The sequence below is a fragment of the Scyliorhinus canicula genome, chromosome 1, assembly GCF_902713615.1.
Source record: "Scyliorhinus canicula chromosome 1, sScyCan1.1, whole genome shotgun sequence".
NCBI classification, from domain to species: Eukaryota; Metazoa; Chordata; class Chondrichthyes; order Carcharhiniformes; family Scyliorhinidae; genus Scyliorhinus; species Scyliorhinus canicula.
Window position 1 is genome coordinate 37,458,808 of NC_052146.1, and position 23,746 is coordinate 37,482,553.

At 47.3% G+C, this 23,746-nt stretch overlaps 1 protein-coding gene across 1 annotated transcript in view; it reads right to left on the bottom strand.

Annotated features, from left to right (window-relative positions):
* LOC119978355 (rasGAP-activating-like protein 1) overlaps window positions 1-23,746 on the bottom strand; it is a 398,828-nt gene that overhangs the window by 258,567 nt on the left and 116,515 nt on the right. Inside the window, exon 6 of the mRNA XM_038819933.1 lies at window positions 8,747-8,828. Coding sequence (XP_038675861.1) covers window positions 8,747-8,828 — 82 coding nt within the window. The remainder of the gene's footprint in view (window positions 1-8,746; window positions 8,829-23,746) is intronic.

Consider the following 23,746-nt stretch of genomic DNA (forward strand, 5'->3'; position numbering starts at 1 on the left):
CTTCATGACGTCAGGGTCCTTGGTTCCCAGTATGGGTCACTGTCTGGAAAAAAGGTAGATGCAGGGAAGATGCCCCCAATCATCGGTGTGTCTAGAACCAGGGATCACAGTCTGAGGATTCAGGGCAAACCATTTCGGACAGAGATGAGAATATATTTCTTCACAAAAAGAGTGGTGACCCTGTGGAATTCATTACCACAGGAAGTAGTTGATGCTAAAACATTGATATATTCAAGATGCGGCTAGATATCGCATTTGGGGTGAATGGGATCAAAGGCTATGGGGAGAAAGCAAGATTAGGCTATTGTGTTGGATTATCAGCCATGATCATGATAAATGGTGGAGCTGGCTTGAAGGTCCAAAGGCCTCTTCCTGCTCCTATCTTCTATGTATTTATAACGGGGAGATGACGGACAAAGATGCTTCTTGTGCAAAGCAAATGGTGGAATGGTGTAAATCGACCAGCAAGTTCTGGAGATTTGTAACAATTATTGAATTCCCAAAACCTGCTGACAGTGTTGCACATTAATACTGGCAGTGCAGGGCAGAGCGGTGGCCTAGTGGTTAGCACAACTGCCTCACGGCGCTGAGGTCCCAGGTTCGATTCTGGGTCACTGTCCGTGTGGAGTTTGCACATTCTCCCCATGTCTGCGTGGGTTTCGCCCCCACAACCCAAAGATGTGCAGGCTAGGTGGATTGGCCACGCTAAATTGCCTCTTAATTGGAAAAAAAATAGGGTAATCTAAATTTTAAAAAAATACTGGCAGTGCCATTCACGTGCCATTAGTCGTACAGCAAGATCTGGCCGATTACATTTTGCCAGGCTGTTCCAGCAGATTGACTCGACTGCAAAACAGACAATAAAATCTTGAGCATAGTACCTTTGGCATTTCAGTCAGCAAGTTATAATGAATTTAAAAGTGAAGAATATTGAAGCCAGAAAAGAAGAAACGCAGCAGTAATTTATTCTTCAAACACTTGGTGAGGTGTAAGTCCCCCGCATTTATCTAATCCCAAATGCAAGCAAAGTTACCTTTTGAGTGAATTCATTGTGAGGAATATCCTGTGTTCAGGCATCCAAAGTGTGGGTTGCCTTTATTTTAATCTACACACCATTATTTGCATAATCTTTTTGTTACAGGGGCATTAACTCATTTCCTTCCCCGTCTCCCTCCCACAGCTACTGATCTGATAATTCCCAGAAAATTAAGCATTAATGATTCACTACTGAAATAGCTCAAATTCTCACTTCATGACTCATTGGGGGGGTCTAAAAATATACATTTCAGCATCATAGACTCCACACAATTAGAAAGTGGCCTTTAGCTACTCCACAGTTTTGGTAAAAGTCAAATAGGAAGTGAAACCTGCTTGAATTTTTAGAATAATATTTTAATGTAATATTTTTCTTCAGACCCTAATCAGAGAATTTTTTCCATTCCAATTCTCTTCCCGCACCTAGTGGTACATTAAGACAGACTTTCATCCGTTTCCACAACTAGTAATTACTGGGTCTGTTGCCAGGGGCTTACAGCTTGAGGGCTACCACTCCACATCAAGCATGGCTGACCGGGAGTCTCTCCGGCTCTTACCACTGGCCACTGGCGTGTTTGGAAGGATTTGCAGGCTGGCACTCAACCTGTTTGATTGCGTTATGAACGCACCTTCCTTTACCATCAAGTCCCAGGGTGGGTCTCGAACCGGGAGCTTCTAACTCAGAGGCAGGAATGCTGGGCACAAGAGCATTCAGAGCAGTTTAGCAGTAAGAAAATTCCTTTGTAAAGGAATGGGTATTACCTCCCATAAAGTCAGAAAGACCACTGAAAAATATATTGTGCTCAGAATATAATAATAATCTAATAATGTTTTCAGATTATTGTCACATGTGGGCTTGCAATGACGTTACTGTGAAAAGCCCCTAATTGCCACATTCCGGCGCATGTTCGGGTACAGTGAGGAAGAATTCAGAATGTCCAATTTACCTAACAAGCACGTCTTTCAGGACTTGTGGTAGGAAACCAGAGCACCCAGAGGAAGCTCACACAGACACGGGGAGACTCTGCACAGACAGTGACCCAAGCCGGAATCGAACCTGTGACCCCGGCGCTGTGAAACAACAGTGCTAACCACTATGCTACTGTGCTGCCCATAATATCCCGTGTTAAATTTAAGGAAGTAATTTACAGAATGTATCTGTTTTTATATTTTCCAGCTAGATGTTTCTGCAAAGTTTTTTTGATTATGTGCTGGGATGTAGTTTCACAGGCACTGGTCACCTTGCTGGATCCCATTCAGGTGAATGTAATTTGTCTGAATGATCCACTGAATGTTGACAAGCTATCATCAGGGCCAACACAGTAAAGCCCCAACCTGTTCCTACCTGATAACTACCAACACAAACATACACATGCACACAAACACACTTGGAGTAAAGGTCACTGAATAATAGAAGGGTGCAAGAATCCGCAATAACATACCCCTCCCTAACCCAGGACGCGGAGGCCAATTAGTCAATTCCATAATTTCAGCTGCCATTTTACACCTAAAAGTTAAAACGGCACTTTTATCGCTCACATTAAACCCACTATGCCATAAAGAGATTTATTTTTTGTTTTTAAAAATATTTTGTAGCATACTTGTGACATCAACGCCATTACTCAAAAAAGAAGGGGGGAGAGAACATGGGGAACTACAGGCCAATTAGATTGGTATCAGTTGTTGGGAATCTATCAACAAGGAGGTGTTAACAAGGCAATTAGAACATCAAAATATCATCAGGCAAAGTCAGTGTGAAAAAGACGTGTCTGACAAATATATTCATTTTTGAGTGTAAATAAAGGGGAACCAGTGGATGTAGTGTATATAGATTTCCAACAGACATTCAACACATTAGCACAGTGGGTGGCACTGCTGCCTCACAACGCCAGGGACATGGGTTCAATTCTAGCTTTGGGTCGGTGTCTGTGTGGAGTTTGCACATTCTCCCCGTGTCTGCGTGGGTTTCCTCCGAGTGCTGTCTCTTCCCACAGTCCAAAGATGTGCAGGGGTGGATTGGCCATGCTAAATTTCTCCTTAGTGTCTAAAGATGTGCAGGGTAGGTAGGGTTATGGGAATAGGGCGGGGAGTGGGCCTCGGTAGGGTGTTCTTTCAGAGAGTTGATGCAGACTCGATGGGTCGAATGGCCTCCTCTTGCGCTGAAGGGGGTTCTATGAACACAGTGCTATGCAAAAGATTATGAGTTAACAATGGGTGGGAGACGTGCTGGCGCCGAGGCTAGAATCCCCAGGCTAGCTGAGTGCGGCTAGTCAATGGGAGCCGAGGTGGGGGGTGTGCATATAGTTAGATTAGAGTAGGGGTTAGGTGGTAGGATGGTGTTGCTGGGGGGGGGGGGGGGGGGGGGGGGGGGGAATCGTTCTGCTGACGGGGATGGAAACTGGGCATGGCTGGGGGCTGGCCAAGGAAAGGGGATGGCTGGTCGGCAAAGGGGGGGAGTGAAGTGCCTCCCAACCAGGCTGATCACCTGGAATGTTTGAGGGTTAAACGGGCCAGTGAAGAGGGCGCGTGTGTTTGTGCATCTGTGGGTTCTGAAGGCGGACATAGTCATGCTGCAGGAGACGCACCTGAAAGTGGCAGACCAGGTTAGGTTAAGGAAGGGCTGGATCAGTCAGGTCTTTCAATCAGGGCTTGAGTCTATGACGAGGGGGGTTGCGACCCTGATTAATAAAAGGGTTCAATTTGAGGCGGAGGGCACAGTCGTGGATGGGGGTGGCAGGTTCGTTATGGTGAGGGGTAAGCTCGAAGGGGTGAGAGTAGTCCGGGTCAGTGTGTATGCTCCTAATTGGGATAATGTGATTTTATTAGGAGATCCCCGACTTGGACTGGCGTAAGCTGATCATGGGCGGGGACTTAAATACAGTCCTGGAACCGAGCCTGGACAGGTCATGTTCAAGAATGGGCAGGTTGCCAGCGATGGCAAAGGAACTGAGAGGATTCATGGAGCAAATGGGGGGGAGCAAATCCGTGGAGATTTAGCCGGCCGACGGCGAGGGAGTTCTCGTACTACTCCCACGTCCACAAGGTGTATTCCCGAATTGACTACTTTGTTGTGAGTAGGGACCTGCTGGCCGGAATGGTGGGGGAAGAATATTCGGCAATTGCCATATCGGACCATGCTCCGCACTGGGTAGACCTGCAGTTTTGTAAGGACAGCTTTCAGCGCCCACCATGGAGGCTGGATGTTGGACTACTCGCGGATGAGGCGGTGTGTGAGGGGCTGAGGAAATGCAGAATTATCTGCAGGTGAACGATACTGGAGAAGTCTCGGCAGCGGTGCTCTGGGAGGCACTGAAGCCAGTGGTGAGAGGGGAGCTGATTTCAATCCGGGCGTACAGGGACAGGACAGATAGGGCAGAGACGGACCGGCTGGTTAAGGAAATTCTATGGATGGACAGGAGTTACGCAGAATCCCCGAGGCCAGAGTTACTCAGGAAACGACAGAAGCTGCAGGCCGAATTTGGGGTGCTGACTACAGGCAAGGCTGTAGAGCAGCTTCGAAAGGTAAAAGGCGCGATTTATGAGCATGGGGAGAAGGCAGTAGAATGCTTGCGCAACAACTAAGGAAGAGGGAAGCGGCTAGGGAAATAGGGAGGGTAGTGGATGGGGAAGGTAATCTAGTGGGTGACCCGGCAGGGCTGAACAAGGTCTTTAGGGACTTTTATAGGAAGCTGTACACTTCGGAACCACCCGGGGGACCGGGGGGGATGAGGCGATTCCTGGATGGACTGACCTTCCCAAGAGTGGAGAGGGGGTTGGCGAATGGGCTGGGGGCCCTGGTTAGGATCGAAGAGGTATTGGGGGGGCCTGAAGGTCATGCAGTCAGGTAAAGCCCCGGGGCCGGACTGGTATCCGGTGGAGTTTTACAAAAAATTTGCATTGGATAGTGGGGCCCGTGCTGGTCAGGGCCTTTAACGAGGCAAGAGACAGAAGGAGTTTACCCCCGACGATGTCGCAGGCCACCATCTCGCTCATTCTGAAACGGAACCCGGAGGCTTGTGGGTCATACAGGCCGATCTCTTTGATCAACATGGACGCCAATTTACTGGCCAAGATTTTGGCGACCAGAGTTGAGGACTGTGTACCGGATGTAATTGTGGAGGGCCAAACCGGGTTTGTAAAGGGGAGGCAGCTGGTGGCCAACCTAAGAAGGCTGCTTACCGTGATTATGATGCCCCCGGAGAGTAGGGAGGTAGAGATAGTGGTAACCGTGGATGCTGAAAAGGCTTTTGACCGGGTCGAGTGGGATTATCTGTGGGAGGTACTAGGACGGTTCGAGTTCGGGGAAGGGCTCATCGACTGGGTTAGGCTATTGTATCAGGCCCCGGAGGCGAGGGTAAGGATGAACAAGACAACATTGAACTACTTTAGACTGCACCGTGGGACAAGACAGGGCTGCCCTCTCTCCCCACTGCTGTTTGCGCTGGCCATAGAGCTGCTGGCAATTGCACTGAGAGCTTCTAGCGACTGGAAAGGGCTGGTCTGGGGGGGGGGGGGAGTGGAACATAGAGTCTCGTTATACGCGGATGATCTGCTGTTATATGTATCGGACCCAATGGTGGGGATGGACGGTATTATGGAAACCCTGAGGGAATTTGGCCGGTTCTCCGGATACAAACTGTACATTGCCGTTCAGCCTAGTGGGGGAGAGTTTCCGATATTTGGGGATTCAGGTGACACGGGACTGGGGCAGGTTGCATAAGCTCAACCTGTCCCGACTGGCGGAACGAGTGAGGGTGGAGGTCCAGAGGTGGGATGCGCTCCCGCTGTTGGACTGTTAAGATGACAATTCTCCCGCAATTCTTGTTTGTTTTTCAGTGTCTCCCCATCTTCATCCCATGGTCCTTCTTTAATAGGCTGAATAAAATTACTCTGGAATTTGTATGGGCAGGGAAGTCCCCGCGGGTGAAGAGGGTGATGCTTGAAAGGAACAGAGGAGAAGGGAGGCTGGCGTTGCCGAACTTCAGCAACGATTACTGGGCAGCCAACATAGCGATGATAAGGAAATGGATGGTGGGTGTGGGATCGGTTTGGGAGCGGATGGAGGCTGCTTCGTGCAGGGGCACTAGCTTAGCAGCCCTGGTCACGGCCCTCTGCTGCTTTCGCTGGCACGGTACTCCACCAGCCCGATAGTGGTGGCGGTCTTTGGATCTGGGGCCAGTGGAGGAGGCATGTAGGGGAGGTAAGAGCATCGGTGTGGATCCCAATCTGCGGTAACCACCGATTTGCCCCGGGGAACATGGCCGGGGGGGGTATCAATTGTGGAGGAGGGCGGGGATTGTGAGGATGGGGGATCTGTTCCTGGAAGGGAGCTTTCCGAGCATGAGCTGGAGGAGAAGTTTGGGCTGGCAAGAGGGAACAACTTTTGATACTTGCAGGTGCGGGATTTTGTACGCAGACTGGTGCCGTCCTTCCCACGTCTCTTGCCGAAGGGGAAGCAGGACAGGGTAGTTTCTAGGGGAGAGGTGGGAGAGGGTTGAGTCTCAGATGTCTACAAGGAACTAATGGGAGCTGAGGATACGCAGATCGAGGACCTGAAGCTTAAGTGGGAAGAGGAGCTCGGGGGGGGGGGGGGAGATGGAGGACGGTGTCTGGGCAGAAGCCCTGAGCAGAGTGAATACGATCGCAATATGTGCCAGGCTCAGCCTGATCCAGTTTAAGGTCGTGCATCGGGCCCACAGGACAAGTGTGCTAGATGCGCCGGAGGGCCGGCTAACCACGTACACATGTTCTGGTCGCACCCTAAACTCAGGGGGTATTGGCAGGGATTCACAGATGTCATGTCCCGGGTATTGAAAACTGGGGTGGTCATGAGCCCTGAGGTGGCAATCTTTGGGGTTTCGGAGGACCTGGGAGTCCAGGAAGAGAGAGTGGCCGACGTTCTGGCCTTTGCTTCCCTGGTAGCCCGGTGACGAATACTGTTAGCATGGAGGGACTCAAAGCCCCCGAGGGCTGAGGTATGGCTATCGGACATGGCGAGCTTTCTTGGCCTGGAGAAAGTCAAGTTCGCCTTGAGAGGTTCGCTACTAGGGTTCGCCCGAAAGTGGCAGCCATTTACGGACTTCTTCAATGAGGAGTGTCAGCTGGGGGGGGGGGGGGGGGGGGGGGGGCCTGGGGCAAGGGTAGAGTGGAGTAGGGAGATATTGAGGCAGGTCCATGCGTGAACAGAGCCGTGGTTTGCACTATGTTTAATTTGTGTCTTGACTTTTTTTTGTACTGTACAATGTCATTTTTTCTATATGCCTAAAATACCTCAATAAAGTTGTTTGTAAAAAAAAAAGATTATGAGTTAAGGTAAGGACTGATGGAGTTGGGTGTAATATATTAGCATGGATTGATTAATGAACAGGGAGTAGGCATAAAGGGGAATTTGCAAGTTGGCAACCTGTAACTAGTGTAGTGCTGCAAGGGTCATTGCTGGAACCTCAGTTGTTGACAATCTATATTAATGGCGAAGATACCAAAGGTAATGTATCCATGTTGCTTACAATCCAAAACTAGGTGGTGCTAGAGCTCTCAGGAGAGCAAAAAAGGCCACAAAGGAATATAGACAGCTTAAGTGAGTGGGCAACAAGTTGGTAGGTAGAGTATAATGTTGGAAGATGGTTATTCACTTTGGTGGGGAGGGTAGAAAAGCAGGATATTTTTCAAATGCTGAGAAACATTTAAATGTTGATATTCAGAGAGGTTTGAATGCTAAACGTTAGCACAAAGATAAAAACAAATTATTGCGGATGCTGGAATCTGAAATAGGTCGCAGCAGGTCTGACAGTATCTGTGGTGCGAGAAGGGAGCTAACGTTTCGAATCTGGATGACTCTTTGTCAAAGCTCTGTCAGAGAGTCATCCGGACTCGAAACATTAACTCTGTTTTCTCTCCATAGATGCTGACAGACCTGCTGCGATTAGCCAGTATTTTCAGTTTTTGTTTGCGTGCTAAAAGTTAGCATGCAGGTACAGAAAGATGTGAGCAAAGGCTTGTTGACATTTATTGCACAGAGGCTGGAGTACAAGAGCAAGAAAGTTTTGCTAGAGTTGTAGTTGCCGTTGGTGGGAACACCTCCCAGAGTAATGTGTGCAGCTTTGGACTTCTTGTCCAATGAAGGATAAACTGCCCTTTGAGAAACCCAACACGCTCAATTCTTAGGGTGAGATGGTGAGAGATTGAGTAGAATTATCGCTGGAATTTAGAAGAATGACAGATAATCTCATTGAAACTTTTAAGATTCGGAGGGGTGGGGTACACGGCCTTAGGATAACAGGCCGATTATTTAAGAGTGAGATGAGGAAGAATTTCTTCACTCGGAAGATATGCAAATCTTTGGTATTCCTACTCCAGAGGGCCATAAATGTTTAGCTGTTGAGTGTACTCAAGACTAATATTGACAGATTTGTCGGACTCTAGTGGAATCAAGTGATATGGGGAGCGGGAGGGAAAGTGGAATTGAAGTTTTATAAAATGGAACAGGCTCCAGGGGCCATTTGGCGTACTGCTCCGAGCTCTTATCTTCTTATGTTCTTATCATTGTATTGCTCAATATTCCAATGTTGAGTATGGTACCTCCACACTCATTTTTTGTTCATCAGCTCTTAAACGCCGAATGCCTTCGATATAGTGTAAACGCAGCTTGTTTCGTGTTAGCTACATCTCCAAGAATAAACAGGAGAGAAAAGTATAAAAATGAAAGACTTACAGCTGTTTCTGTAGTTTTGTTGTTAAATACCACTCTTGCAAATGGATCCGATGTGCCAGAAATGTCTCTTGGTGCCAGGTCTCTAAGGAGATAATACAGAATAAAACGTCCATGATATATCCTTTGATCACAGCTGAGTGGGAAGTTGCTGACTTACCGTGTGAGCGCAGGGTTGCAACGTTACTAATCAGCGCTGATAAGCCAATAAAAGTAAATCCATTAAGAAAATCTGAGCGGCAACTTAGTACATAATGGGGCCAGCAATCACCTTTTTTAATTTAGTCAAATCTGCTGCGATTTGTAGCAGGCACTACTGATCTGGTGGACACTCCTTTTGGAATTCCCTCTGTCTTGTGGGAGTTGGAAGGCAAGGAGGATTGTCAGTCCCTTCATCAGGGAGAGGGTGCCTGTCCCTGAGGGGGTGGCACAGAATCATAGAATTTGCAGTGCAGAAGGAGCCTTTTGGCCCATCGAGTCTGCACCGCCCCTTGGAAAGGGCATCCCACTTAAGCCTATCCCAACCTTGTAACGCCACCTAAACTTTTTTGAACACTAAGGACAATTTAGCATGACCAATCCACTTAACCTGCACATGTTTGGACTGTGGGACGAAACCGGAGCACACGGAGGAAATCCACACAGTCACCCAAGGCCAGAATTGAACCCAGGCCCCTGGAGCTGTGGGGCAGCAGTGCTAACCACTGTGCCACCATGCCTCCCTTTATTGTTTTCCTTTATTATTTTTAGAACTGCTTTCAGCAATCCCTTCAGAGATGTTGTTGTGGCAATTTCTTACTCCGTATAGTGAACGAGTCCAACATTTAAGTGCCATGCTTCACTGCATCAAAGTCGCATTGGATCCTAACAACATCGTAAGATCCCTTGAATAAATGAAGCTCTCACCTGTTTCTAGTGAGAGCACGGGATAGTTAAGTTGAGGCCTACTCAATAATGACTGCACTCCAAAAATATTTAATTGGCTCTAAGGTGCTTTGAGAAGTCCTGAGGTTGTGATGCAACCTTGGCTTTCTTGTTTTACCCAAAGGTGGCAGTGACCAGGGCTCAGATGGAAAGTCAGCTGCCCTGCACCCCAGCCTTCCTACAGCCCCGTTGCTACTGAGGCAAAAAGCGGCCGGGCGACAACAGGATCTATTATGTTTTCAGTTACGATTGTATGGCATGCATTACATTTAACAGCAATGCAATACGACTTTCATTAGTATTGAGAGAATTCAGGGCAATGTGCCAACGCACGATGGCTTTTGCTTCTGTATGGGGAGAAACAAAATTTCTCCTGCCATCCACAAAAAAAGTATCAACAGTCACGAAATAATTGAAATTAAGCTGTGCATAGCTGGAGCATGAATCCATAATCAAAATATGTTTGTTCCGGGGCAGCACGATGGCGCAGTGGTTAGCACTGCTGCCTCACGGCGCCGAGGTCCCAGGTTCGATCCCGGCTCTAGGTCACTCTCCGTGTGGAGTTTGCACATTCTCCCCGTGTTTGCGTGGGTTTCGCCCCCACAAACCAAAGATGTGCAGGCTAGGCGGATTGGCCACGCTAAATTGCCCCATAGTTGGAAAAAATGAATTGGGTACTCAAAATTTATGAAAAATAATATAAGTTTGTTCCTTCTTGCTGCCAAAACCATCAGACTGCTGGGAGGAGCCATTCTTGGAACGTTTTTGAATGGCTCCTCGGGGCTTTCTGAGTATCAGAAATGTATGTTTTGAGGAAGGCTGACGTTTTCAAGGATATGAAAAGAATTGATAAAGTGGACCATGTCCATTGCTTGCTCGGCTTAACGGTTCGAGTACCAGCGAGCCCAAGTTAAAACTGAGCATTATGAAGTAAAAGGGTGCAGTCTGATTTCTTTCCCCCTTCCCAGAAGGTGTCTTGTGGGTTGTGGGTTTTCATGGTGAGCAGATAATTTGAGTGGGTTCAAAAGAAAATTTAATTCATTTCCAGAGAAATAAAGAGACAGTGGTGCATGCAATAAAGGCAAATCTGCTGTGCCCAATGGCACTTCTTGTCCCTGAGGTTTCCCAGATTATTTTTACTTGTGAGGGCCTGTTGCGTAGAGCACAAAAGTCCCATGGAGAAAAAAAACCATTCATAACTTAAAAGAAGGCCTTTTTTTGCAGAATAACTGCATGTTTTGCTTTCTTGAGAATTCATGATGAAACGTGTTACTGTGACACCTGCTGATAACTCTCAAAGTTTCTGCAGTTAGGGTTGGAAACTTTTCAGCACAGAGGGAGGTCAGTTGGATCACAGTAACTTGAAATGAAAATCGCTTATTGTCACAAGTAGTCTTCAAATGAAGTTACTGTGAAAAGCCCCTAGTCGCCACATTCCGGCGCCTGTTCGGGGAGGCTGGTACGGGAATTGAACCGTGCTGCTGAACTGCCTTGGTCTGCTTTCAAAGCCAGCGATTTAGCCCTGTGCTAAACAGCCCCAGCTTCACTGCAACTTCATTGCAGTCTTAATGTAAGCCTACTTTTGACAATAATAAAGATTATTATTATTATGAAAGGAGCTGCCCAATTTAGACCCCGCACCCCAGCATTTTCTCCTCAACTTTGTAAGTAAGGTCAGAACAGCGACTAATCTCGGAAAAAGCTAATTGTGGTTCAGATTGAAAGACAGATAAATGTCATATTGCGATGTGGCAAAAGAAACATCTCTTGGCTTTGAGCAAATATCAGAGGACAGAGATCCTGTCGACACAAGCATAGAAATGAAAAATGAAAATCGTTTACTGTCACAAGTAGGCTTCAAATGAAGTTACTGTGAAAAGCCCCGAGTCGCCACATTCTGGCGCCTGTTCGGGGAGGCTGGTAGGGGATGTTGTGCCTGGCTTTAAACCCCTGCCAACTAAACCCCTGCCAATTTTGTGACGTTTTCTCTGTCATGTGTGCTCATTTATACCCATAACTAAATGGCATTCCGATGGTAACCAAAACAGGCAAACCCATAACACTTGAAGATGCCAGCAGGTTGTGGGGGAGTTCCAGTTTCCTGGGCTGACTGATTCCCTTTGTTTGTTACTCAGACACTGCAGGCCTAATATATCAAAACAGGACAGTGCAGTTTCTCAAATATCAAAAATAGATTGGATTTGGATTTGGGTTTATTGCCACATGTACCAAGGTACAATGAAAAGTATTGTTCTGTATACTGTCCAGTCAGATGGTTCCATACATGAAAAACATAGGACATGAGATCGGTACACAATGTAAATACAGAGACACAGACATCAGGTGAGGCATATGGAGTGTAGTACTACACAGTAGAAAATAATAATAATCTTTATTATTGTCACAAGTAGGCTTACATTGGCACTGCAATGAAGTTACTGTGAAAAAACCCTAGTTGCCACATTCTGGCGCCTGTTCGGGTACACTGAGGGAGAATTCAGAATGTCCAATTCACCTAACAAGCACGTCTTTCGGGACTTGTGGGAGGAAACCGGAGCACCCGGAAGAAACTCACGCAGACACAGGGAGAACGTGCAGACTCCGCACAGACAGTGACCCAAGCCGGGAATCGAACCCCATTCCCTGGCGCTGTAACGCAACAGTGCTAACCACTGTGCTACTGTGCCGCCCATGTGTGGAGAGGTCAGTTGAGTCCATAAGAGGGTCATTCACGAGTCTGGTAGCAGCGGAGAGTAAGCTGTTTTTGAATCTGTTCGTGTGTTTTTAGACTTTTGTTTCTTCTGCCCAACGCAGGAAGTTGGAACAGAGAATAACTGGATGGGAGGGGTCTTTGATTATGCTGCCCGCTTTCCTAAGGCAGCAGGAGGTGCGGACAGAGTCAGTGGATGGGAGGCGGGTTCGCATAATGGACTGGGCTGTGTTCACGATTCTCTGTAGTTTCTTACGGTCTTGGGCCGAACAGTTGCCATACCAGGCTGTGATGCAGCCAGATAGGATGCCTTCACTGATACATCTCTAAAAATTGGTAAGAGTAAATATGGACATGCCGAATTTCCTTAGCTTCCTGAGGAAGTATAGGAGCTTTCTTGGTGGTAGCATCGACGTGGGTGGGCCAGGACAGATTTCTAGTGATGTGTACACCTAGAAATTTGAAGCTGTCAATCATCTCCCCTCAGCAGACAGCGGTGTGTACAGTACTTTGCTTCCTGAAGTCAATGACCAGCTCCTTAATTTTACTGATATTAAGGGAGAGATTGTTGCCATTGCACCACACCACTCGGTTCTCTATCTCCCTCCTAGCTTGGTTATGGCCATCATTCCAATTTTCTGATCATTCTAAAGTCCACATTCTGAACACATGCACAGCAGAACCAAAGTAAAAAGTCACTGTAGCATTGAAAGCATTCAACGCCGCATTAGCTAGCAGATATTAAATCAACAGTTTGGGATTTTGAAGAGGGCAGGGTTTCCCTTCCTGCCATTCAAAGAGTACTGCCTCCCAGCAACCATTTAGAATAGAATCATAGAATCCCTACAGTGCAGAAGTGTAGTGCTACACTTAATGATAATCTTTATTAGTGTCACATATAGGCTTACATTAACACTGCAACAAAGTTACTGGGAAAATCCTCTAGTCGCCACATTCCGGCGCCTGTTCGGATACATAGAGGGAGAATTCAGAATGTCCAATTCACTGAACAAGCACGTCTTTCGGGACTTGTGGGAGGAAACCGGAGCACCCGAAAGAAACCCACGCAGACACAGGGAGAACGTGCAGACTCCGCACAGGCAGTGACCCATTCGGCCCATCGAGTCTGCATCAGCCCTTGGAAAGAGTAAACCCAGTAACCCCACCTACCTTTTGGACACTAAGGGTCAATTTATCATGACCAATCCACCGAACCTGAATATCTTTGGACTGTGGGAGGAAATCGGAGCACCCGGAGGAAACCCACGCAGTCACGGGGAGAAGGTGCAGACTCCGCACAGACAGCCACCTGAGGCTAGAATTCAATCCGGGTCCCTGGAGCTGTGAAGCAGCAGTGCTAACCACTGTGCCATTGAGCTGCCCAAAAAGCTCCAACAAGCATCAGATGGTGGGAGAGGGTCTTCAGCCGCTCACCTGGGGAGGAAGTCCCACCTCAGAGCGTTGCCACCCAATCTGATTGGGGGCAGCTCTCCTGTCTCTGCAGTGCCAGAAGTTGCTGTGGACAGGGCAGGAACTGCAAACAGTCCCAGAGTCTGAGCCCCAAGGGTGCAGGACCAGATAAGTGTGGGATTCTCAGAGAGGGGCTGGGAGGTGAGGCCCAGGAAAGTAGGCAGAGGTGTTTGGGGATGGTGGTCGAGAGACCAAGGGGGAGCGTGGACATGCAGTGGCCAGACCTTCTCGGGGAGGGACACTCAGTGATAAAAGGGAACTGCTGATGGAGGCACCTCACCCCCTTGCCTACATTCCCACTCAAGGCCTGAACATAGTTCACTTTTCCCCTCTGTCTCTGAATCCCTCCACCTGCCTGAAAATTGAGGCTAGATGAAAAACTACCCTTAATTGGTCAAAGTCAGCCTCTTCAGGGCTCCAAATGAGGCAAAGGCAGGTGAGCCATCCTCAGCCTCACCCATCCAAGTGTAAACTTGCAGAGAGATTGGGATGAGTGGGAACTTGGTGAGAAGGCTGGCCGAGATATTTGACGGTAATCACCACCGCCCACCACCAAAGAACACAGTTCATTTTTTAATTCATTCACAGGATGTAAGCTTTGCCAGCCAGGACAACAGATATTACTCATCCCGAAAGCCATGGAAAAGGTGATAGTGAATGGCCTGCTTGAACCACTGCAACCGATGCGGTGTAGATGGAATTTTAAAAGAACAATAATGAAGGTTTGGTAATATAGTTCAGATGGTTGTGACTTGGAGAGTAACATTCACAAGGATGACAACAAACCCGCGGATGGTGATGTTCCCATGTGCCTCAGGTCCCTGACCTCCTAGCTGCAAGTTGGATAGAGACTGCAAAAGGAGCCTTGGTGGGTTGCTGCAGCACATCTTGCAAATGGAACACACTGCTGCTATTATTGAAGGAGGGAGTATCAACAAAGATCTCCATTTTTGACCTTATGTTGGAGGGAAGGTCATTGATGAAGCAGCTGAAGGAGATTGTGCCAAGGACACGACCATGAAACCTCTGCAGTGATGCCCTGAGACTGAGATGATTGCTTGGCCTCAAACAGACACAGCCATCTTCCTTTGTGCTAGATATCATTCCAACTAGTGAAATGTTTCCCCCTAATTCCCAATGACTTCAATTTACTCGGGTTCCTTGATATCACACTCAATCAAACGTTGCCTTGATATCAAGGGCAGTCACTCATACCTCAACCTCAGGAATTCAGCATGTCTGTTCATGTTTGGAGCAAGGCTGTTATGAGATCTGGAACAAAAGCCCGAGTGGAATCCTTGCTGAGCATACGTGAGGAGGTTATTGCTGAGTAAGTGCCGCTTGACAGCATGGTCTACGATACCCTCCATCACTTATGATAGTCAGGAGGCAATAATTTGATGGATTAGATTTCTCCTGATTTTTTATGGAATGGACATAGATAACCAATTTTATGCTTTGTCAGGTAGATGCAAGTTTTATAGCTGTACTGGAACAACTTGATAGGGAAGATAGCTAGTTTAAGCTACTGTTAGGTTGTTGTCACGATCAAAATCTTTTGCCATATTGAGTGCTTTCAATCGGCCGGTCGATCGCGGAGAATTGCCGCGGGGGCCGCTTTTAACAGCCCCTGACCGGCACCGCATCGACTGTGCATGTGTGACTGGTGGCGATTCTGCGGTCCGCGGAGAATTGCATCCCGGCGTTGGAGCCATTCACGGGTCTGAGACCCCATTCTCCGCCTCCGTGCCAAGCACGATTTTGGCGCAAAGGCTCGGAGAATCGCATTCCAGGTTCCTGTTTGCCTTTGCAACCACTTCCTCAGCCTGCCCTGCCACCTGCAAAGATTTGTGCACACTCTGCTCCCTGCAAACACTTTAGAATGATATCCTTTATTTTATATTACCTCTCCTCGTTCTAACCAAACCATATTACTTCATGCTTCTCTACATTAAATGTCATCTGCCCCATGTCTGCACATTTCACCAGTCTGTCTATATCTTCTTGAACATCAATCACTATTCTCCTCACAGTTCACTATACTTCAAGTTTTCGTGTCCTGTACACCTGTCTAGGTCATTAATATATATCAAGCAAAGCAGTAATCCCAGTACCGCACTGACCCCTGGGAAACACCTTCCTCAAGAGTGAACAATAACTTTTCACCTCTATTCTCCATTTCCTGTAACTTAGCCAATTGTATATGCATGCTGCTGTTATCCCTTTTATTCCATGGGCTTCAACTTTCCTGGCAAGCCTATTAGGCGGCACTTTGTCAAGCACCGTTTGGAAGTCCAGGTCACATCAGTCATTATCCTCATCAAAGCTCTGTCACCTCATCGAAAAGCTCAATCGGGTTCGCTCAACACTGTTTGCCTTTAACAAATTCATTCTGGCTTTACTTAATTAACCCTCATTTGTCCAAATTGATGTTGTCCTAGATTATAATTTCTAAGAAGCTTTCCCACCGCTGGGGTTAAACTGACTGGTCTGTACTTGTTGACCTTATCCTTACGTCCTTTTTTGAATTTTTGCAAATTCTCTGGTCCTTTGGCACCATCCCTGTATCTAAGGAGGATAGGAAGATAATGGCCTGTACCTCTGCTATTTCCACCCTGCCTTCTCTCAGCATCCTCAGGTGCAGTCCATCCTGTCCTGCTGACTAATCAACTTTGTTTATTTCCAGTCTTTCGAACACCGCTTTCCCAAAGTTTAGCCCACCCACTATCTCAACTATCTCCACTTTCATTGTCACGCCGACAGCACCTCTTTCTTGATGAAAGCACGTGCAAAGTACGCAATTTTTACCTCAACCATGCCCTATGTCTCTATGAATATACCTAGTTTTTCAACCCACCCCTCTGCTTACTTGCATTTATATGGTTATAGAAGATTTTGGACTCCATTTTATGTTAACTGCAAGTCACATCTCATGTTCCCTCCTTTAAAGATCTTCTTGGTTAAACCGTATTTGTTCCCTTTTTATCCTTTTGATTTCTGGGGGTTTTTTTGTTGTTACAATTTTTGTCCATGGATGATTAATGACTTTAACGCAAAGTGGTTTACCTTTAATTCAAGCAGAAGCCTGGGTTGGGAAACTGAGGACTGAACTGTGGCTTCCAGGCAAAACAGTCCACAGGAAGCTGTTTGTGTTTGAAACCAGCAGATTCAAGACATATTTGCCTGACATTGATGGACTTGGCTGGCAGCCAATGGACTTACTCAGATTGACAGGCTTTGCCAATATTCCATGCTGATTTGTTCTGATTTCTCTAGAATGTATATTCCCCAGTAAGGCTGCTTTTTCCTTTTAGTTTTGTTTTTGAGTTCAGGGCTGGAAGCTGGTTCTCTGATTCTCTCTCGCTGAGATATTGAAAAATCTCATGTGGGTACATCTCAGTAAGGGTCGAGGTCATTCTGGTGAAGCTGGAAATCAATTAAGACTAAAACTCGGGCTGAAGTTGGTCTGAGGTGAGAAAAAGTGTCTTAAGAATTGAACAAGCCTGAGACTGTTCCTTCGAGTGAAGTGCCAGGTTAACAAATGTTAAGGTCTCGCCAGAAGAAATCCTGCTGTCTGGGAGTACATACTGAATGTTTCTGCCAGAACATCATCACTAACAATTTAATTTGGCTTTAATCACTCAGTGTCCTGGGAGGACAACCTTCTGCAAAGACTTCAACATCAGAAACAAGGATTCTCATATTTCTGTGTTACCTCCATCCCTATTGTTTTACCCCTCCCTCTGTGTTTGTCTGTCTTGTATGTGTGGGTAGAGAGTGGGACAGTCAAAAGAGGGGAAAGTAGGTTAGCTGCTCACTATTCCATTGTAATTTCTGCATGTTTCAACTTTATTGCTGTTATAAATAAACAGTTATTGTGTTCAACCTACAAACCTGGAGGCGATAAATTATTGGGCAGTCAAGGGCCAAAGAGTTTGGGAATTTTACACAAATTATTAGTTAATTCATTTGTGTTGGGACTATGGTGCCTGTGCAGCTAGAATCGAACCCGCACTAGCACACGGTGTCATACCATTCCCTTTACCTCTCTTGTTTTCTTTTTCACTTCCCCTCTGAACTTTCTCAGTTGTATCATCAACCTGACATCCAGCTGTCATAGGCCCTTTTTCTGCTTCATCTCATTATTCTTTATCTTTGGTTGCATTACCTTTCACGTGTCACTCAAATTGGCTTTGCTAATTTTCATATAGGTGACAGCACAAACTATACAGATGTGGGGCACAGGATAAGCTGCTTCAATCATTTCCAATCAAGCTTCAGTGTGAAGCAATCAGAATATTGCATTTTCAACGCTGATTGAATGAACTTCTTGATCTGTAATTGAACATATTAAAAGCCAACATTCTGATTGTTCACTTTATCATAAAACTCGATAATTCATGAGGATATCCTTGGAAACACAATGGACTGGCGACAACAGTGAAAAATTTTGCGTTGCTCTTGAGTTTAGCCGGTGATATCTTAAAACTGCAACGATCAAGATGAAGAAGGAAGTAATTCAAACAAGAGCAGTTTCATCCCACAGGATGGAAGATAGTTTGGAATGCCCTATTACCATTGCCTTAAGGGCCCTTTCTGAAGCAGAACAAAAGTGTGCCCAGATTGAGAAGGAGGGCTTAGCAGTTACATTCGATGTGAAGAAATTCCACCAGTATACGTACGGTTGACAGTCTACATAGTGATTCAACACAAGCCATTACTGGGCCGTTTAGGGAAGATAAGCCCATACTGCCCATAGCTTCGGTGAGGGTGCAGCATGGGGCCCTGCTGTTGGCAGCTTACAAATATGTTTATCAGCACCAGTCAGGGACACAAATTATTAAGTTGCCTGCATCTGCCTGAGAGCATTCTGCCATCACTGGAGATCATTCCAGCCTTAAATGTCCTCAACACCCTGCCAGTGTCTGTGGGGCACATCCGCACTGGACCCAAAGAGACCCTATTCTTTAAAAGGTGAAGCAAATGATATAGTCTGACTGGCGCTGCGAGACGTCTGAACAGCTGAGACCCTACTTCACTCATCAGAACAAGTTGACATGTGAAGACAGCGTGATTTTGTAGCGATCACAGGTGGTTGTCCTACCTCAGGCCAGGGGCCCCTCCTTCAAGAGCAGCAAAGCGCTTGTCCAGGGCAGACAAAGATGAAGATATTAGCATGCAGTTACGTCTGGTGTCCAGGTATAGACAAGCCACTGAAGAACTAATACTACAGTGCCACCCTTGCCAAATGCAGAAATCTCTGTTGTCTTCTGCCACCTTTCACACGTGGACTGAATAGGCGACTTGTGGACCAGGGTCCATGTTGATTCTGCAGGCCCATTCAGGGCTTCTGGTGTTGGTTGATGGCCACTCAAAGTGACAATTGGTTCAAGAGATGGGGACCACTACCTCGGCCATGATAGATGCCTTGCACCAAGTGATTGCCGTTCATGAGCTTCCTAAGTCAATTGTTTCGGACAATGGCACCCCCTTCACTGACATGATTGCAAGTGGCATGCGACACCCAAGGGCAGCCCCCCTACCACCCAGCGTCGAACGGTCTGGCAGAGAGGGCTGCTCAAACTTTTCAGGATGCCATGAACAAACAATCTGACAAATCACTTCACCAGAATTTAGCAAATGTTTTGTTGTACAACTCAACCCCTCGTTCAACCATAGGGGTCACACCAGCCTAACTCCTCATGGACTGTCGGTTCAAACCCGATTGAGTCTTGTATTTCCAAATTTGACAGGGAAGGCGAAGGCATGTCAGGCCTCCCATAAGGGTTAGCGGTCAGAGCAGAGAGGTGACAGGTCATTCATGGTGTAAGTCCCGGTTTTGATCCGAAGTTTCACTGCCATATTGCCTTGTTTAGAAGTACGGGTTATGGCCCAGTCGGGACCAGTGTCTTATGTAGTCGACATTAATGAGAAGACGATGAAGAAGCATGTCGGCCACCTGAGGAGTTTTTTCAATGCCGGTGTGTTTATCTACATACGATTAAGAGGTGTGACATGAATAAAAGATTTTTGTCATTGATACTATGTGGCTGGAATTCAACAGCTTTTAAGATATTATAAGTTTTTAAAGCTTCTTTGCGGATTGTGTTAGTTTCAGGGGCAGTTCAAAGACTTGATAGATTTGCCAAGGGATCATTGCTTCTGCTCGTAGTAAACACTGGAAGAGTGAATGTGGAGGATGAAAGGGGGTGCACTGGGCATTTGAGGGGGCATGGAGGGCACAGAGGGGTCATTGGAGATATGTGCTGGCATGGAGGGAACATGAGAGATATGAGAGGGCATAAATTATTTGAGGGGTAATGGGGGAATTGAGGGATGGGAATGTGGAGGACTAAGGTGTGTGAAAGGTGAGAGCTAGAGAGCCTAACAGTAATGATTACAACTGTGCCAAATTCTCAGCAAATGGAGGAGGCATTGAAACCTTCTGGTCTCACCACCTACACGCCTCCTTGCAGGCTCGGGCCTGTCTGCAAAGGCAGCCAAACCGACTCCATCCCACCTCATTTCCCCAGAACTGAAACATGGTGGGTGGGGGCCTCCTTCATGGACTTGGGAACTTCACCAAATCCCACTTCTTGTCTCTGCCACTTTCACTCTACCTCTGAATTTGAGGTCTTCTGGATTTACAATGTTTTTTTAGATGACAACATATTTAATTAGAAGATGAACAAAATGCATCCACCTGGAAAAAGAAATTAGCACTGTTATCTTCTGAGCTCCTCAATTTGTGTTGGTCGGCACATTCTGGTAATAAAGTTATATAATTGGCACAGTTAACATAATTGCTTCCCTGAATGAAACAGTCAAATAGTGTGCAATGCAAAAAGCAAAGCATTGCATCGCGTGTTCATTAAAGAACTGTACTCTCAGTGCTGCTAACCATGTAGCATTTTGTTAGACATCAAAAAGTAAATGCCGAGGAAGTACCCTGCATGGTAGTATAAGTAGTAAACACATTGATGCATCAAAATGAAATCCTTGGCCGGAATTCTCCGTTCCCGTCTGTGATGGGACCCACTGCAAGCGGGAAGGGAAAATTTGGCGTTCCAGCCAAAACTCCATTCACTTGCAGCGGCACCAAAAGATCCCAGCCGTTTGAATAAATGTCATACAGGCATTTAGTTGGGTTTGCCTATAATATTGCAGTGTTTACAATTAGAGAGTTGTTCAAATAATTTTAATAGTTCATATATAGATACTATCTTATAAAACCTTCAGACTACACGAGGTGATCCAAACGTATTTTCCAGTCAAAGGAAAAGGCTACAACGCTGCGTACCGCACATAGGTCACAACTGGGACTACTGGTCATGCCAGTCCCAATCTGGGTCAGCTTTTAAGTATTGGTTTCACAAGCCTTAGCCTCCGCCCATCAGCGGAGGAGCTCGTATTTCATAAGCCCCATGAGGACATCACTTGGGTCATCCCCGTGGGGCTCGTGAGAGTTATTACATATGTTTTTTAAATGTTTGTATTTTAAATTAAATTTCAGTCGAATAAGTACTGGGTTTTATTGTATCAGCTAAGTTGATATCTCAATGTGATGAGTATTTTTTGCCCAAGGGAGCAATACTTAACTGACCACTGTAGACCAAGGTCAAAGATCTGGGGCTGAATTCTCCGACTCCCCGCAGGGTCGGGGAATCGCCCGGGGCCGGCGTAAATCCCACCTCCGCCGTGGCCGGAATTCTCCGGCACCCAGGAATCGGCGGGAGCGGGAATCACGCTCCGCCAATCGGCGTGCCCCCGCGCCAATCGGCGGGCCCCCCGTGGCGATTCTCCAGCCCGCGATGGGCCGAAGTCCCGCCGCTGACAGGCCTCTCCCGCCGACGTAAATTAGAGCACCTCTGGTACCGGCGGGATTGGCGGCGCGAGTGGGCCCCCGGGGTCCTGGGGGGGGGGGCAATCGGACCCTGGGGGTGCCCCCACGGTGGCCTGGCCTGCGAGGCTCACCGATCGGCGGGCGGGCCAGTGACGTGGGGGCACTCTTTTTCTTCCGCCGCCGCCACGGCCTCCACCATAGCAGAGGAGGAAGAGACCCCCCCTACTGCGCATGCGCCGGTGGTGACATCAGAGGCCGCTGACACACTGGCGCATGCGCGAACCGGCGAAGGCCTTTCGGCCAGCCCCGACGCTGGGTGGCGGGCATCAAAGGCCGTTGGCGCCGGTTTTGGCGCCAGTCGGCGTGGCACCAACCACTCTGGCGCGGGCTTAGCCCCTAAAGGTGCGGAGAATTCCGCACCTTTGGGGAGGCCCAACGCCGGAGTGGTTGGCGCCACTCCGCTACGCCGGGACCCCCCGCCCCGCCGGGTAGGGGAGAATCCCGGCCCTGGAATGGGAATCACTACAGCAAATAAAGGAAAAAATAAACTGACTGTGTTCTATGAAATATACAGGGTGAGTATCTCTTGTTCAAAATGCTTGGGGCCGAGAGTGTCATGGATTCGCAATTTTTTTGAATTTTTGAATACCAAGCTGCAAAGGCTGTCGGACACCGCTCAGAGTCGCCGGTCGGTGCTGTTTCTGACGAGAGAACGCGGTTTTCCTCCCGACAGGGAATCAGGTACCGGGTTCAACTCTTTCGGTGCAACAAACCCGTGCCGCCAATTGCAAGGTTACACACACGCATGTGTGTTTGGCCACAAGAACAGGACACAGCGCTAGGAACAGCCGACACCGAGGACTCAAAACATGATTTTGGCGCTCAAAAGAAAGTCTGGATTTCAGAGCTTTTCAAATTTCGGAATTTCGAATAAGGGATACGCAACCTGTAGAATGGACTAGTGCGAATTGACAGAAACAAGAACTTGGTGCCCACTGGCAATGAGAAAATACGAGGTAGCCATACACACAAACTACATACATAGATACATAGAGCATACAGTGCAGAAGGAGGCCATTCGGCCCATTGAGTCTGCACCGACACACTTAAGCCCTCACTTCCACCCCATCCCCATAACCCAATAACCCCATCTAACCTTTTTTGGACACTAAGGGCAATTTAGCATGGCCAATCCATCCAGCCTGAACGTCTTTGGACTGTGGGAGGAAACTGGAGCACCCGGAGGAAACCCACGGGGAGAACGTGCAGACCCCGCACAGACAGTGTCCCAGCGGGGAATCGAACCTGGCCCTGTGAAGCCACAGTGCTAGTCACGTGTGCTACCGTGCTGCCCTACATGCACCATTTGTTTCCAAGACAGTTGTACAAATAATCTTTCTTCCTCAGGTCAATTCTCAATGGAACAAGCTGACAAAGGCAATCGTCATGGCCCCATCACTGGTCCACATTCTCCACTTCAATTTTGTGAAGTTGATTAGCTCAGCTGGCTGGACAACTGGTTTGTAATGCAGAGCAAGGCCAACAGGGTGGGTTCAATTCCCGTACCAGCTGAGGTTATCCATGAAGGCCTCGCCTTCTCAACCTTGTCTCTTGCCTGAGGTGTGGTAATCCTCAGGTCAAAACACCACCAGTTAACTCTCGCTCACTCTCTCGCTCAAACTGGGACAGTGGACTCCGGTAGCTCTCATTTCGTTTCATCACTGGAAATCTTCAAGATGTATTTTTAGATTATTTCCATTTGTAAACTGTCATCATTGGGACTACCACATCAGGGGGTCATGCCTGGTTTAGTTGGTGCTACCTATATCAATGTTGGTGGAATATGGATATTATTCTGTGATGCTGTCACAATAAAGCAGGAACAGAAGGAAGTATTGTGTTAGCTAAGACCACCCTCCCCCATTAACCTAAATTTGTATTCACACTTTGTGTAGACCACACTTTCAGAGTTTCACTGAATTGGACACGGGGAGAATAGCTTTCATCCTGCTGCAGAAATCTGTGTCAAGCTTTTTTCATCTTTTGGCCTTTGTAC